The sequence below is a fragment of the Pelophylax lessonae genome, assembly GCF_965119305.1.
Source record: "Pelophylax lessonae genome assembly, chromosome: 8".
NCBI classification, from domain to species: Eukaryota; Metazoa; Chordata; class Amphibia; order Anura; family Ranidae; genus Pelophylax; species Pelophylax lessonae.
In genome coordinates, this window is record NC_138775.1 from 251,657,212 (window position 1) to 251,672,996 (window position 15,785).

General features: G+C 46.5%; 1 protein-coding gene across 1 annotated transcript in view; it reads left to right on the top strand.

The window, feature by feature from the left end:
• Positions 1 to 15,785, top strand: part of COL24A1 (collagen type XXIV alpha 1 chain) — a 417,206-nt gene that overhangs the window by 381,915 nt on the left and 19,506 nt on the right. Inside the window, exons 51-54 of the mRNA XM_082265511.1 lie at positions 8,177 to 8,239; positions 8,512 to 8,565; positions 12,441 to 12,476; positions 15,665 to 15,700. Coding sequence (XP_082121637.1) covers positions 8,177 to 8,239; positions 8,512 to 8,565; positions 12,441 to 12,476; positions 15,665 to 15,700 — 189 coding nt within the window. The remainder of the gene's footprint in view (positions 1 to 8,176; positions 8,240 to 8,511; positions 8,566 to 12,440; positions 12,477 to 15,664; positions 15,701 to 15,785) is intronic.

The window sequence follows — 15,785 nt, forward strand, 5'->3', positions numbered from 1 at the left end:
CAGAATATAAACAGATTTTTAGATTAGCCAGTAGAGGGAGATCAGTTTTCACTTTAGTCACACGGCCTCCTGGATAGGCAGCGATTGAGAAAACAAGGCCGATTCGCTAAAGAAGTTTAGGAATCTTCACCCTAAAGGGTAACCCTGCATTCATGGGATAAAAATATAGCACATAAAAAAATATTTATAGCATATATATAATGTCAACACAAGCCGTATTGTAATCTAAGGTTATAAAAATGTACCTTTACTTTTCAGTAGGTCACCCCGTAATTTTATGTAAAAGGCAATGCAATGTAGCAACCTGGAGGCATTCTGTAAAAAGTTGGTGTCCAGAATGCCCCCAGAAATGTAATTTCCTGTTAGTGTGATTGGCTCACTGATATCCTCAGAAGTCTACTACAAGTCAGATTTTATGCATCCTCTGCAACAAAAATGTTATATTTGGTGAGATGCTCCCAAAGGGTTAATCACTTCTAAAGGAATGCAGACGGCAGCTTTCCTCAATAAAGTATTGCAAGGGCATCAGCTGTTTAGAAATTGAAAAAGTCTCTCCCATTTGGATCAGTATCCAAAAGAAATAGAAGAAGGCTGTGTTTAGGCCAATCAGGAGGGAGAGTCCCGGACGGCCATCGCTAGACAGAGATGGGGCTCAGATAAGTATTAAGGGGTGCTGGGGAGGTTGCTGCACACAGAAGGCTTTTTATCTTAATGCATAGAATGCATTAAGATTAAAAAACCTTCTGACTTCACAACCCCTTTAATACAGAGAATGCATTAAGGTAAAATAAAAAAACCTTTAGCCTTTACAACCACTTTAGTAAATAGGGAGCTCATTGTTTTACATTGGTCAGAACCTAAAGTGGTTGTAAAGACAAAAGGTTTTCTCTTACGTCCTCCGACAGTCGCCGCCTCTTCATATTCGTCACATATGGGGTATTAGACTTTGCTCCGAAGGAGTAGCTAGGCAACAGAATATGTTAACAATAAAGCTTTTAACATATCCCACCCTCAAGGGGTGGTCCCCTCAGTCAATACCCTCCTACTTCCTGCAACCATATCTCAGTTTTAATGTCTAGCTTGTCAGGAGTGGCTGGCTCTCTCTGTGCTGGGACTTTCTGTCCCAGACTCTTTCTTCTTTTTAATATTTTGTTTGAGTTTTTCTCTCTACCTTTATTTAGCTGTTATTTTGTCAGCGTTAGTAAGTTCTTCGGATGAAGAGGATCATGCGGACTGGGTCTCGGGCTGATCCCCCTGGTCGCAGGTCGTGGGTCAGTGGCTTCCCAGTCTGCCATCGAGCGTTCAGCCAGGTAACGCTCCTGGCATAGTGAACGACCCATCCCTGTTCGGTGCAGGGATGATTGGTGAGGTGGCTACCTCACTGGACGCTGTGCGGTTTCTTAACCCCCATTTTGTGCGTCTTGACTTGCGACTCTCCCTGCCTCATGTGCAGCGGCTTGTTCGCCTGTGCGGGTCCCCCACGCCATGTGAGGTAAGTGTATTTATGTGGGGACCTGTCTGTCTGGGGGGGGTGTCAGTCTGGGACTGTGTAACCTGCCTCTATTCACACTGCTTGTCTCCCTATCTCTCGGCTGCATGCTGTGGGCTGCAAGGGGGGGGGGAGCTGTATGACACTGTGTGTGTCAGACTGGTCAGTGTGAGAAGCTGTGTGCTGTGGGGCATGTTTTTTTTGGCATGTTTGGGCATATACAGCGATCGCTGCGGCGATCTGACATGTATTCTGATATTGGAATGTAATGTGTGTTTTAATGCACTGTGGAGCGGCGGTTTCGGCGCCAAACAACGCCATTTTGCCTACACCCGCTCCGGCCGCATGGTTTACATGCATGGCGGCCATTTTCTTGTAGCCTCCATAGGCTTACATAGAGCGCCCTGGCAGCATCACTTCCTCTTTCCAGGAACACCGATCGAGGCAGCAGCAGCGGCGAGGGTCTCCTCAGGTTTTATCCTTCTGTTCTTGCTATCCATTGCCTGTGTTCAGTTTGCATATTCCCTGTGGGGGTCTCATTGTGCTTGAGTGTGGTGCGGTGGGCTGCGCTTGCCGCGCTTGCTTAAAAGGGGCAGTTAACCCTTGGTTGTCTGGCATTACGGGGGCAATGGATTCTCAGGAGGGCAAATTTCCTACAGTATTGGTGGAAAGCCAGGGGACCGCTGTTTCCCCCCCAGGGGGGGATTTAGCCACCATTGTGGCTGGCCTTGCTGCTCAGGTGCAGATGCTGGTGGCTGCTCAATCTACTAAAAGGCCCAGAGTTGCTCTTTCCTCTGATTCTGAGGGTGAAGGTGATGGGGCTGTTATGGCAGGGGCCTCCTTATCGGGGTCCCGCTCCTCTCTTGATCTAGTGGGGTCTGAGGTGGAGGCTGAAGTTGAGGGGGTTGATAATTCTCCCCCTGGCTCGCCTGAAGAGCTTGCAATCATGGATGAGTTGATTGCTTCCATTAAGCAAACGCTGCGTTTGCAGGACGAAGTGTGTCCCCCCGCTGCCTTGGCGGCTTATGGGACGCAGAGGAAACGCAGGACGCCGCAGGTTTTTCCCTGCAATGCTGATTTTCAGCGCGCTGTTAAGGATCAATGGCGCGATCTGCGCAAACCTTTTGCGGTACCAAGTAAATTCAAGCTGCGTTATCCTTTTTCGCCTGCCACTGATGAAAGGTGGTGTGTGCCTCCACCAGTGGATCATGCAATTGCGGTTTTGAACAAAGCCACTGCGATTCCTGCAGAGGGTTCCCCTGTTTTCCGTGATGCCACGGATAGGAGACTGGAGTCTCTTGCCCGTCATACTTATTCTGTTACGGGTTCTATGCTTAAGGCTCTGTTTGCTTCTCTCATGGCGGCCCAGGCGATCGCAAGTTGGACGCAGATGCTTAGGCGCGTCTTAGTGGCCGATTCGGCCTCGCCGGCGACCCTGGATATGGTGGATCAGATCCACCAGGGTGTCATGTATCTGTGTGATGCGGACCTGGACCTGATTCCGTTGGCTGCACGTGTGCACAGCGTGGCGGTGTTGTCTCGCCGCCTGGTTTGGTTAAAATGTTGGTCGGTGGACCAATCTTCACGTAAGACCTTAGCCAATCTGCCTTATGATGGGTCTCGCCTTTTTGGGGAGTCCCTGGATGTGTTGATTAAGGGGATCACCGGGGGTAAGAGCACTCTCTTGCCCCATTTCCCCAAGGCTAAGGGGGCTTCTGGGAAGAAGCATGCTAATTTTTGGCCCCCTCAGGGGTCCTTTCGTGCCTTTCGGCCGCACTACAAGGGCAAACCGTTCAAAGGTCAAGGCTCTCAGAAGAAGCCCTGGTCTGGTAAACAGAAGTCCGGCCAATCCGGACCTGCAGCCCATAACAGTTCGGCCTGAAGGGGCGCCCTCACCCAGTTTTGGGGTGGGGGGACGCTTGCTCGGTTTTCTTCAGCCCTGGTTGGCCCGTGTGCGGGACAGGTGGGTTCTGGAAATCGTTCGATCTGGTTACAAGATCAAGTTTCTCTCTCGGCCGGAGAGCAGATTTTTTCCCTCAAATCTTCAACTGTCTCCAGAGCGCTTGCGGGACCTGCACCTGGCGGTGCGGGACCTGAGGGCTCAGGGAGTGGTGGTTCCGGTGCCTCATCGGGACAGGTTTCGGGGGTTTTATTCCAATCTGTTCACCGTGCCCAGAAAGGAGGGCAAGGTTCGTCCGATTCTGGACTTGAAGGCTCTGAACCGCTCTGTGCGGGTTCGCAAGTTCCGCATGGAATCCCTGCGGTCGGTGGTGGCTGCCCTGGTTCCGGGGGAATTCATGGCCTCCATCGATTTGAAGGATGCGTACCTTCACATCCCCATATTCGAGGGTCATCAGAGGTACCTTCGATTTGCCATTGCGGAGGATCACTATCAGTTCGTGGCGTTGCCCTTTGGTCTCGCCTCGGCTCCGCGGGTCTTCACCAAGGTGCTTGCACCGGTTCTGGCATTATTGAGGGCCCAGGGCGTTTCTGTCCTGGGGTATCTGGACGACATTCTGGTTCGGTCTGCGACCAGCCAGGGTCTGGAGGAGGACCTGTCTGTCACGATGCAAACTCTGCAGGAGTTTGGTTGGACGATACATTTTCCAAAGTCGACACTGAGTCCGTCGGTTCGTCTCCCCTATCTGGGAATGATACTGGACTCGGTGCAGGCGAAGGTCTTCCTGCCGGAAGACAAACTCAGGACTCTCCGGGAGGAAGTCAGGTCCCTCAGGGACGTTCCGAACTCGTCTCTGCGGACGTGTATGAGATGTCTGGGATTGATGGTCTCGGCCTTCGAGGCGATTCCTTTCGCCCAGTTTCACACGCGGGGTCTCCAAGCGGAGATCCTGTCCAGGTGGGACGGGCGACCTCGATCTCTGGATCTTCAAATCTCGTTGAGTCTTCGCACCAGGGAAAACCTTCTGTGGTGGCTCCAGTCCCCGTTGGTGTCCGGGGGCAAGTCGTTTCGTCCGATCTCGTGGACGGTGATCACCACGGATGCCAGCCTGTCGGGCTGGGGTGGTGTTCTGGGCGTTCTGTCCGCTCAGGGGACTTGGTCGGAGGGGGAGTCTTCCCTTCCGATCAACATTCTGGAATTGCGTGCGATAAGTCTCTGTCTTCATCGCTGGACGGACCGGCTGCAGGGTTGCCCGGTTCGGGTGCAGACGGACAATGCCACGGCGGTGGCCTACATCAACCACCAAGGGGGCACCAGGAGTGCCCGAGCGGCTCGAGAAGTGGCCGACATTCTGTCTTGGGCCGAGACTCATGTCCCGGCGATAACGGCGGTTCACATTCCGGGTGTGGAGAACTGGCAGGCGGACTATCTGAGTCGCCAGACCCTGGATCAGGGGGAATGGTCTCTCCATCCGGCTGTCTTCCAGATGTTGTGCGCGAAGTGGGGTCTTCCAGATGTGGACCTGTTCGCGTCTCGTCTCAACAACAAGGTGATGAGGTTCGTGGCAAGGACGCGCGACCCTCGGGCAGACGCGTCGGACGCGTTAGTGGCCCCGTGGCATCAGTACAGGCTGATGTACGCGTTTCCACCGATTCAGTTGCTGTCCAGGTTCCTTCGCAGGTTACACTCGGAACGCAACACGGTGATTCTTGTGGCACCGGACTGGCCTCTCCGGTCCTGGTACGCAGACCTCGTGAATCTGGCGGTCGACGCCCCGTGGCGTCTGCCTCTTCGAGACGATCTACTGTCTCAAGGACCGATATACCATCCTGCTTTACAGTCGCTGGCTTTGACGGCCTGGCTGTTGAGACCGAGGTCCTGAAGGAGAGGGGTCTCTCTCCGGAGGTCGTTCATACTTTAATCAACGCGAGGAAGTCTTCCTCGGGGAAGGTTTGTTACCGTACTTGGAAGGCCTATTTTGCCTGGTGTGAGTCCAGGGGGTTTTCACCCCGCACGTACTCGGTGTCCCGTGTGCTGTCTTTCCTTCAAACGGGTGTTGATCAGCGTTTGGCGCTGGCTACGATAAAGGGTCAGGTGTCTGCTCTGGCCGTTCTGTTTCAACGTCCCGTGGCTTCCAACCCATTGGTTGGCACCTTTGTTCAGGGTGTGCGGCATCTGGTTCCCCCGAGGCGGGATCCTCTGCCCCCTTGGGACTTGAATCTCGTTCTATCTGTGTTACAACGTGCTCCTTTTGAACAGATCAGGGAGATCTCGTTGTCTATGTTGTCCAAACAGGTCGCCTTTTTGGTGGCGATCACTTCGGCTCGCAGAGTGTCGGAGCTGGCGGCTTTGTCCTGCAAGTCTCCGTACCTGGTTATTCATTTGGATAAGGTGGTCTTGCGACCTAATCCTTCTTTTCTTCCGAAACGAGTTTCGGAATTCCATCTTAATGAGGATATTGTCTTGCCTTCGTTGTGCACGAAGCCTAAACATCCAAAGGAGGTGAGATTGCACTCTCTGGATGTTGTTCGGGCGATTAGGGTTTACCTTAAATCGACTGAGTCTTTTCGAAAGACGGACTCCTTGTTTGTTCTTCCAGAGGGTCCTCGGAAGGGCATGGCGGCTTCGGCCTCTACCATCGCCAAATGGATCAGGCAGACCATTGAACAGGCCTATGCTTTGCAGGGGAAGGTTCCCCCTGTGCCTGTGAAGGCGCACTCTACTAGATCTCTGAGTACGTCTTGGGCCTGTCGTCATGGGGCTTCTGTAGCCCAGGTGTGTAAGGCGGCGACTTGGTCGACCGTGCACACTTTCACAAAATTCTACAAAGTAGATGTTCAGGCATCGGCGGATGCTTCCTTTGGCCGCAAGGTTCTTAGTGCGGCTGTTCCCTAGGGTCCCTTGTTGGGGACTCCTGGCTGTTGGGATAAGTTTTGTATCCCCTGGTTTTTTGTCTTTTCCTGGGTTGTTGCTCCTGTTGAGCACTTGTTTTTTGCTGTTGCCCAGCTGGTTTCCTACCTTTGGTAAGGTTCCTTCTTTGATGCGGAGACTGCGTTGCCTTTCGGCGCGGATGCGTTTCCCACCCCTCATGTTTGCACTGCTTTGGGACGTCCCCATATGTGACGAATATGAAGAGGCGGCGACTGTCGGAGGACGTAAGAGAAAACGGAATTTTTGTAAAATCTTACCTGTAAAATTCCTTTCTCTGAGTCCTCCGACAGTCGCCGCCCCCGCCCCTCTTTTGGGGTTTGGTTGTATGCTCTACTGCTATTCCACTAAAACTGAGATATGGTTGCAGGAAGTAGGAGGGTATTGACTGAGGGGACCACCCCTTGAGGGTGGGATATGTTAAAAGCTTTATTGTTAACATATTCTGTTGCCTAGCTACTCCTTCGGAGCAAAGTCTAATACCCCATATGTGACGAATATGAAGAGGCGGCGACTGTCGGAGGACTCAGAGAAAGGAATTTTACAGGTAAGATTTTACAAAAATTCCGTTTTTTTATCTTAATTAAAATTTTGCATTAGGAAAAATGCCTCCTGTGTGCAGCAGCCCCCCTTAGCCCCTTTAATACTTACCTGAGGTCCATCTAGAATCAGCAATGTTGCAGGAGTGTCTCAGCTCCCTGGGACTCCCCTCCTCATTGGCTGAGACAGCAGCGCAGCGCCATTGGATCCTGCTGAGGTTAATCAAAGTCAATCAGCCAAAGAAGAGAGAAAAGGGGTGGGGGCGGGCCACGGCTCCATGTCTGAATGGACACAGGGAGCGAGGAGGATCCAGGCTGCTCTGTGCAAAACCACTGCACAGGGCAGGCAAGTATAACATGTTTGTTACTTTTAACTAAAAGAAAAAAAAAAAAGACTTTACAATTACTTTCATGAGGCTGAAATTGAGAGAGACGAACAGTGTGGTACAACCATTGTGATACACTAAGAAGTAGGAAGCAGAGCCTTTATATGTAATGAGAAAATATGGCTGCTCCCATGTACAAATATAGTTGCAAACTATATAAACAAGAATGGTTTTAGGCCCCGTTCACACTGGGGCGACGTACTTTGCCGGGCGACCTCATAGGTCGCGGCGCGCTGCTCGCCCCGCGACCTCGGAGCGGCCGGCACGGACTTCATAACATTGAAGTCTATGCAGGTCGCTCCGGGTCGCCCCAAAGAAGCTCCGGACCCTTTTTCTAAGTCGGAGCGACTTGTGTCGCTCCTATTAGAACAGGTCCGCAGCTTCTCTATGGAAGGCGACCTGTCAGGCGACCAGGTCGCCTGACAGGTCGCCCCAGTGTGAACGGGGGCTGAAGACCCTAACACACACAGAAATTATTATTTTTTTAAAGCTAATCATTTTCACATGTACGGCTAAAACGACATTTAAAGACTATAGCCTACCATAGATGTTGCCCTAACTATTGCCTATTCATAAACAATAAAACAATCATTATAATGAAAATATTTAAAACATTATGCATACATCAAAAATAAAATTGGCTAAGATTATCAGACCATGGGTGATCATTGCATGAATAATAAACCACATAAAAACTTTTATCAGGATCTGTTGGCTGGTTGTCCTACTTTTTTTTTTTTTTTTTTTTGAAGAATGTTAGAAGCAAGAAATCGGAGTTCGCATTCCACTTTATCATTAAATGAATTCAGTTTGTTCACTTTGGGCAATCACAAAACTAACAAACCAGTACCATTGAACATTTTTTTACTTCTTATTTCTTCTGTATGTGTGGTCTTGTGTGTGTTTCTATTCACACGGAACTTCATCTTTCCAGGGTCCAAATGGTGACGTCGGTCTAGTTGGCATTATTGGTCCCAAAGGTCCAGCAGGGCAAATTGTAAGTGATACACAATGTTTTTCCTTCTATAGAATCCTAGATGTCTTGTTTGTTGCTTATCTGATAACAGCTGGGACAGATAGAAAAGTACATAATTATTATTATTATGACTATTATTCAGGATTTATATAACGCCAACCGTTTGGGCAGTGCTTTACAATATAAAGGGAGTCAGTACAGTTACAATACAATTCAATCCAAATTGAATCTATATATCCATTCTTCTCTTATTGGATTATTATGCTGATGTGTATTTGTCTGATTTTGTACAGGGGAACAGTGGTCCACTAGGACCTGATGGTATAATTGGACCTACAGGTGCTCTGGTGAGTATCACAGCATTAAACATTATCTGTAATTCGTATAAATATGGTGCATTTTTCAAAAAATTTTAGAGACTGGAAGCGGATAGCATGCAGTTATAAGACGGGTCTTTACCAATTAAAATATCCTATATAAGATCATACTTTGTTGTTCCTAAAAGTGTAGGAAGTTGCCAAAATTTGCCTACTGAGTGGCCCTGGCAGCCCTGCTCCATTCGTCAACAGGTAATTGTTCAATCAACTTTTGCCGAAGTGGCTTGCTGGAAATTGTTGGCCTAACCACAGCCATGTAATGGGATGCAGCAGTTGTTCATGTTTTTTTTTTCTACCGGTGAGTTGTTCAGGTATTTTGACAGCCATCAGCCATCAAAAGCTGCAGCATGTACTGTACAGCGTGAATGGAGGAATCCGTGGGCTGAATGAAAAATTAGTGAGTGTCCAGCTTTAGCTATTAATCAGGTTCCTGCTTTTACTTTTACCTTCCAATCTGCACTGGAAACAATGCAAAGCTTTTAAATTCTCATTAGCATTTAAAAAAATCATTCCCTTTTCCTTATTTTTTAAAGCTGAACCCCAGGCACAATATACAAATGTTCTATGGCTGTACTCAATAAATGCATTTTTTAACATTAAACTAGCTAAGGTACCTACATTTGACTTGATATCGGTCTCCTGCAATCCCCTGGGAGCCAATCAGATGTGCTGCATGCAAATGTATTGACAAGGAACATATTGATAGTAGGAGAGAGCAGAGTAAATAGAGGGATGAACTGATCAGTCTGCTGCTGCTCTTTCTTATGTCCAATTAGGAGACTGGATAGAGGACGCCACAGTGTTTCTTTACTGTACGTGGTGTCATTCACCTGGCTGTGCTGTGTGTGGGGCTGTGCAAATTTCAGGACAAACAGAAATACGAATCATTTGTGCATTCTGCGTTTTGCCTAAATTCAGCTTAAAATAATTTGCTATAGCAAATTTATTATAATAAACCCAAATATTTCAAGTGTGGAATGCTGATAATGTTAAACAAAATGTTATTGTTAGAGCGTAATATAGCAACGAGGACTAGGCATGTCTGTGTATACATATAATGACATATTGATTGTTTCGCTAACAATGTGGAATAATTCAGTAGCTGAAGTACACTTATTTGGCACAGTATCGCACTCAGAGTGCAGTCTCAACATACTTCTTGTACTGTACAACATAGTTGCTGCTCAGATGGTCCAAGATGTTTCACAATAGTATTCACACATTGCTATTGATATTTGTCACCTGTGATAGACCGTGCTTGTGGATAGATTGTATGATGGTGCAAAAATTGAATATATGTTGAATGCTTCACACTTTGTAACAACTGTCGATATTTCTGCACTTTTGCTACGAGATTAAAGGATAAGTCCAGGCAAAACCTAACTAACGCTAAACCTGCTCTGTGCCACATTCTAAACCTGATCTATCAAACCCTGTAAAACAAAAATCGCTGTACTTACCTATTCTGCAGCCGATCTAGTCCGGTCTCCAGCGGTGGAGGCTGTGTGCAGGAGAGGACCGACAACGGCTGTGAAATGCCTGGGAAGTGATGTCACCCATAGTTACTATGGGGCTTCTGTTGTTGGATGCCTCTTCTGCACCCACCTCCACGCTGACAGCTAATGCTGGGACCGGACCAGATTGGCTGCAGAATAGGTAAGTACAGTAATTTTTGCTTTACGGGGCTAGATAGATTAGGTTTAGAATGTGGCACAGAGCAGGTTTAGTGTTAGGTTTTGCCTGGACTGCTACTTTAATACTGTATTTTACTATATTTGCATAGTATGCTTATACACGCTCATAGTCTGTTAATGGCATCCTTACAAACATTAAGCCTTGAGATGCATATGTAGCACCCTCCTAGACAGGCTGCTAGGTATATTTAATTTTGTTCCCTTCTGAAATCTAGGGAGTAGTGATTACTTCTTCTGGTCTGTTCGGTTTTTCCCAGGCTAAGTGTTCAGTTCTTTTACCCTGCCTCTGGAAAAAGCTTCCAGAGTTTACAGAGGGAAGTTCAAACCATCAGTCTGTATATTTATCATGCCCTTGCCAATCCCAGGGGAGGTGTGCCCAGAAGGGGGCTAGGGAACTCATAATATATAGTCTAGGATTGGAGAGCCTAGTCTTTCCCCAACAAGGATAGTTCCAAGCCTCAGTGGGGATTTTGCCCCTGAAGCAGCCTCTAGACTGTGCTACTCTTCTGTGAGGTCTCGGGTGTGGCAAAAGTGAGGACCTGGATCTATTCTGAAACTGACAGCAAGACCACACCAGGGAAACCTGGTCCAGAGAAGGCTAGCCTCTCTCACTTGACCATGTTTGGAGGAAGCTGGAAGGTGGCAGCTGTTCTGGGGACTTGTGAGTAGTGACCTTAACATAATTAATGGTGACTGTGTGCTCTGGAGGTGTAAAAGCCAGACACAGCTTGGACTGGGGCAGTTTCCCCTGAATTGCTGGCCATTCAATGTTGAAATCTTTGAAGCAATAAATCTCAAAAATATATCCCCTAGGCCGTTTCACTGGAGCCAGAGTGTGTGGACTGTTGTTTGGGTGACTGACGGCCACTGTACTGTTGGGGAATAACTAGCTAATAACAGCTGAGCCTTTTTGGAGGTAGTGCTACAGATATATGAATATGGCCTATCTGATCAGTACTTCTAGGGTCCATTGAGGAAAGATACCAGTTTTTCCCTTTCCCTTTTGTTGGTAATATGGTGATCCTGAAACATACATTCTGATAATGCTGGAACACCTTTCTTGCTACTTCTCACATACAGAAGCCTTAGGTAAAATGTGCTAGTACTAATTTTATTCGCTACCACCAATCAGATTTAAAGTGGAAGTCCGGTCTAAACTTATCTAAGCCTAAATTTACTCCCACCCCCATTCCAAGCCCTATTCTAACTACCCTGTAAAAGAAAAATGCATATACTTACCTAATGTAAGGGCGTTCTGGTTCAGTCACATAATCTTCCCAGTGGCTGACTTCAGGGGACAACGGCTGCAGTGCGTACGCGTTGGAATCACCTATAGACTTACTATTGGGCATCCATTGTCCAATGTCCCTTCTCTACACTGAAGCTGGCACTGGGAGCCAATCACGTGATCAGACTAGGTTACCTTTAGTGTAGGTAAGTATACATATCTTACCTTTACAGGGTAGTTAAAATAGGGCTTAGCATGGGCTTAGAATGTGGTTGGGAGCAGGCTTAAACTTAAACTTAGACCGGACTTCCACTTAAAACATGTCTGCCTTGGAAAGCTGAATGTGATTCAAGAAGCAGAAAGAAATTAAGTTGCATAGCACTTGCTGCAAGAAGTACACTTCTGTTCCCCTCTTCTGACCATGTGAGGTGGTTGGTGTCTGCTGTGGATGCATTGAGCTTATATAGGACTCCGAATATTGCAAACCAAGTAGGCATTCTGATTTTAGCACAGGCAGGTGAGGGAATACATTAGCGGCTCACTGATTGGTTTTACTTGTTGCTTTAATCAGGAAATAAACCCTCCTATCCTTTTTACAGCCAAGAAAGCTGCCATCTTGACCTCTGTTTGATCTCCAGTTGCTTTGATGCTGCACATGTGATGATGTGACAGTTCGGTTGAGAGCACAAGCAATTGTGATAGCTATCAGTCATGGCATGTCTTGATGTACAGTAACTGTTTTTGAAAACCATTACATCGATGGGTTTCGTTCCATTTTAAGATACCTGCTCAATCTTGATACAGTCTAAAAGTTCTGCGTAATAGGAAAAATATAGTTGCTGAGTCCATGATAAAAAACTGTGTTGAACACATTATTAGCCTTTGGTTTTAAACAAGTTTAACGTTTTTATTTTTTATTTTAGGGAAATCGTGGCGAAAAGGGCTCCAGGGGGGAAATGGTAAGCCAACACATTTATGTGACAATTCGAGAATAAAATAAAACCAACTATAAGAAAGTAAATTGTAACAAAGCTGTGTATGCATGGGCTTCAGAATGGTGAGCATGAAGCCTGCTGAATCGGTTGCTGTTATGAATACTGTTAAAGACTTTAGTTGCCTAACTGAATACAACCCCAGTCCCAAAAAAGTTGGGATGCTGTGTAAAATGTACATAAAAACACAGAGGTGAAGCATGACATCAAGTGACACCACATCCCAATATACATGAACAAAAAGAAGGAAAAAATAAAATAGGGATTTTTCAGGTGTAAAAAAAAAAACTTTAGGAATAGGACTCACAACAAACATATTAACAATAAGAACATTTTATTGATTGCAAATGTTAAAAACACATCATATGGTGTAGAGCAGGGCTTCCCAAACTTTCTTGGGCCGAGACCCACTTCTGAATACAGTTATTTTTCGCGACCCACTGTAATTGAATATTGTAAAGCGCTACGGAATTTGTTGGCGCTATATAAATGCAAATACTATTAATAATAATGCATATTTTAAAGGGAGGGGGATGTTAAATTAAAAATATCAATCAATTTATTTTTGAATACACTTAATATTTAAATAAATATAAGGCTATATGGCACTCACCCTCCTTCCTCTACCAGCTGTCCACAGTGAAATTGAAGCCCCTGTCTGTCTCTCCAGGGCCCAGCACACCTCACCCAGAGTCTCCATGATGAGGAGCTCTATGCTGGCCTTTGTGTCCTGGCTCTTCTCCTTCTCCTTGGGGTCACAGAAGCTGCCATGAACTGCTGACAGCGCCAGGCCACCTGGTCCTCCTATGACACCAAGGCTGCTGTCTCTGTCCGCTGAGAGAATCCCGCCGCCAGTCTAGCCACCACCGCTGCTGCCAGCAGGACCGAGGAGCTGGCTCTGCACCCCATGAACATATCCTACATAACAGCCCACATACGTACTCACTGATGCAAGTATCCTCCTCGTGGGAAATGCAGACCAGCCTCCGTAAACTGCATGGGCGGGGTCCTGAATCCATTGCGATTTGACTGTTCTGGCTCTCTGTAATTTGCGCGGGCTCGCACAGCACAATTTAAGCAGGCCCGCTCTCAGTGAATTGCAGGCTCATCGCGACCCACTCAAATGCAGCTCGCGATCCACCAGTGGGTCCCGACCCACAGTTTGGGAACTCCTGGTGTAGAGCATTGACACATAATATACTGTATATCACTGTTAGCCACTGCTGACAAAACAGACCTCCTATCATTAATATACCAATATCACAAAATAGATGTGACAAATACAAAAATGCTCTATGTGGAAGGGAGGTATTGCAGCTGTGTACTGCGCAAATGAGTAATCAGAGGTCCCAATGTGTTTTCGCAGTCTGTTGCATCCTCAGGAGACAATAAAATACAATAAAGTATAACTGGGACTCGCGCTACACCTTAACCAGAGATGACCCGTGTTTTCCAATGAGGCTTCAGGGTTTAGTGGGACCAACAAAGTGGATGCTAGAGCCCACCCCAGAATTCCACCCTGAACTGTTACAGATGTTAAGATCGCCAATATGGCTGCCCAAGATGTAAATAATTTGAATAGTTAACACCACTGCCAAAGGCCAAAAAGACAGAGGAGTAACCCTCTAGGACAGGGATTCCCAAACTACGGCCCTCTAGTTGTTCAGGAACTACAATTCCCATCATGCTTAGTCATGTATGTGAATGTCAGAGTTTTACTATGCCTCATGGGATGTGTAATTCTGCAACAGCTGCAGGGCCGTAGTTTGGGAATCCCTGGTCTAGGAATAAGACTATCAGCCTCACCCTGAAACCACATATAGCAATTCTGCATGCATGTTGTTAAAAGAAGAGGCGATGCGTGGTAAGGATAGTCCTGATCCAACTTTTTTGAGACATGTTGCTGCCATCAATTTCAAGATGACCCTATTTTTTTTAAATGGTACATTTTCTCAGTTTAAACATTTGATAAGTTTTCTATTTTCTATTGTGAATAAAATAAGTTATTTAAGATCTTAAAGTGGTATTAAAACCAAAAGCAAGCATTTATTATATTGCAGCTTACCAATTCTTATTTGTGATAGCTGCATTTATCTTCCTTTTTTAGGCTTTCTTTCTTCTATTTTCATCTGGTGATCCAGTCGTTAAGTCTGTTTTTTAAAAGAACATGCTCTCCAGCAGAATGTATCAGTTAGCCCCCGTTCACACTAAGGCGACCTGTGAGGCGACCTGGTCGCCTCACAGGTCGCCGCAGGTCGCCTCCCATAGGGAAGCTGCGGACCCGTTCTAATAGGAGCGACACAAGTCGCTCCGACTTAGAAAAAGGGTCCGGAGCTTCTTTGGGGCGACCAGGAGGTGACCGCCATAGACTTCAATGTTATGAAGTCCGTGGGGGCCGCTCCGAGGTCACGGCGCGCTGCTCGCACCGCGATCTCGGAGGTCGCCCCGGGAAGTAGCGTCGCGGTAGTGTGAACCGGCGCTCACAGAGATGAGGCAAACTATTTCACTCTGACAGGGGTGCTTACAATGGTCAGATTTTTTTATTTATGTAAAAACTTTATACCAAAAGAAAAAAACTGTTTCTGTAGCTGCTTATAAAGTGTTAGCTGGAGTTTGGCTTCAATTTGTTCGTCTATCTAATTCTGCAATTCCATCTAACACTGCCCCCTCCCCAGACTAACAATGCTGCTGTCCAAAGGTGTGTTACTGGCCAGATCACCAAGTGAAACCAGAGGGAAAAAAACATTTTATGATTGCTAAGCTTCAATATATAATATTTTTGGTTTTGTGTTTAATACTGTTTTCATTGTCAATATTTAGCCAATGTATGGGCTTGCACTGACTTTTTGTCTATCAAACAGCCAGGTATGAAGGTCAAATGAGGACCGTGTTAGCATTTGTTTGCAGTACTCATCCACCTGCTCCTATTGTTCCTCACACAATGTATGTTTTTGCTGTGCATTCCAAGCACTCATGGGTGACAAAAACATTTGCAAATTTGCCCACCTATATATATATATATATATATATATATATATATATATATATAAATTCAAGATCTGAAAATGCCATGTCTTTGATACTTCATATTACATCTCCATTATCATTATGATCATTATATCATTATTACATTCCTTTTTTTTTTGTCTTATTAGGGACCTCAAGGACCAAGAGGGCAGCCCGGTCCTCCTGTAAGTATAACATACCACATAATGTGCATCATACATCTACTTATCAGTACACTCAGCTGTTTGTGTGGTCTCCTACCAACCCATC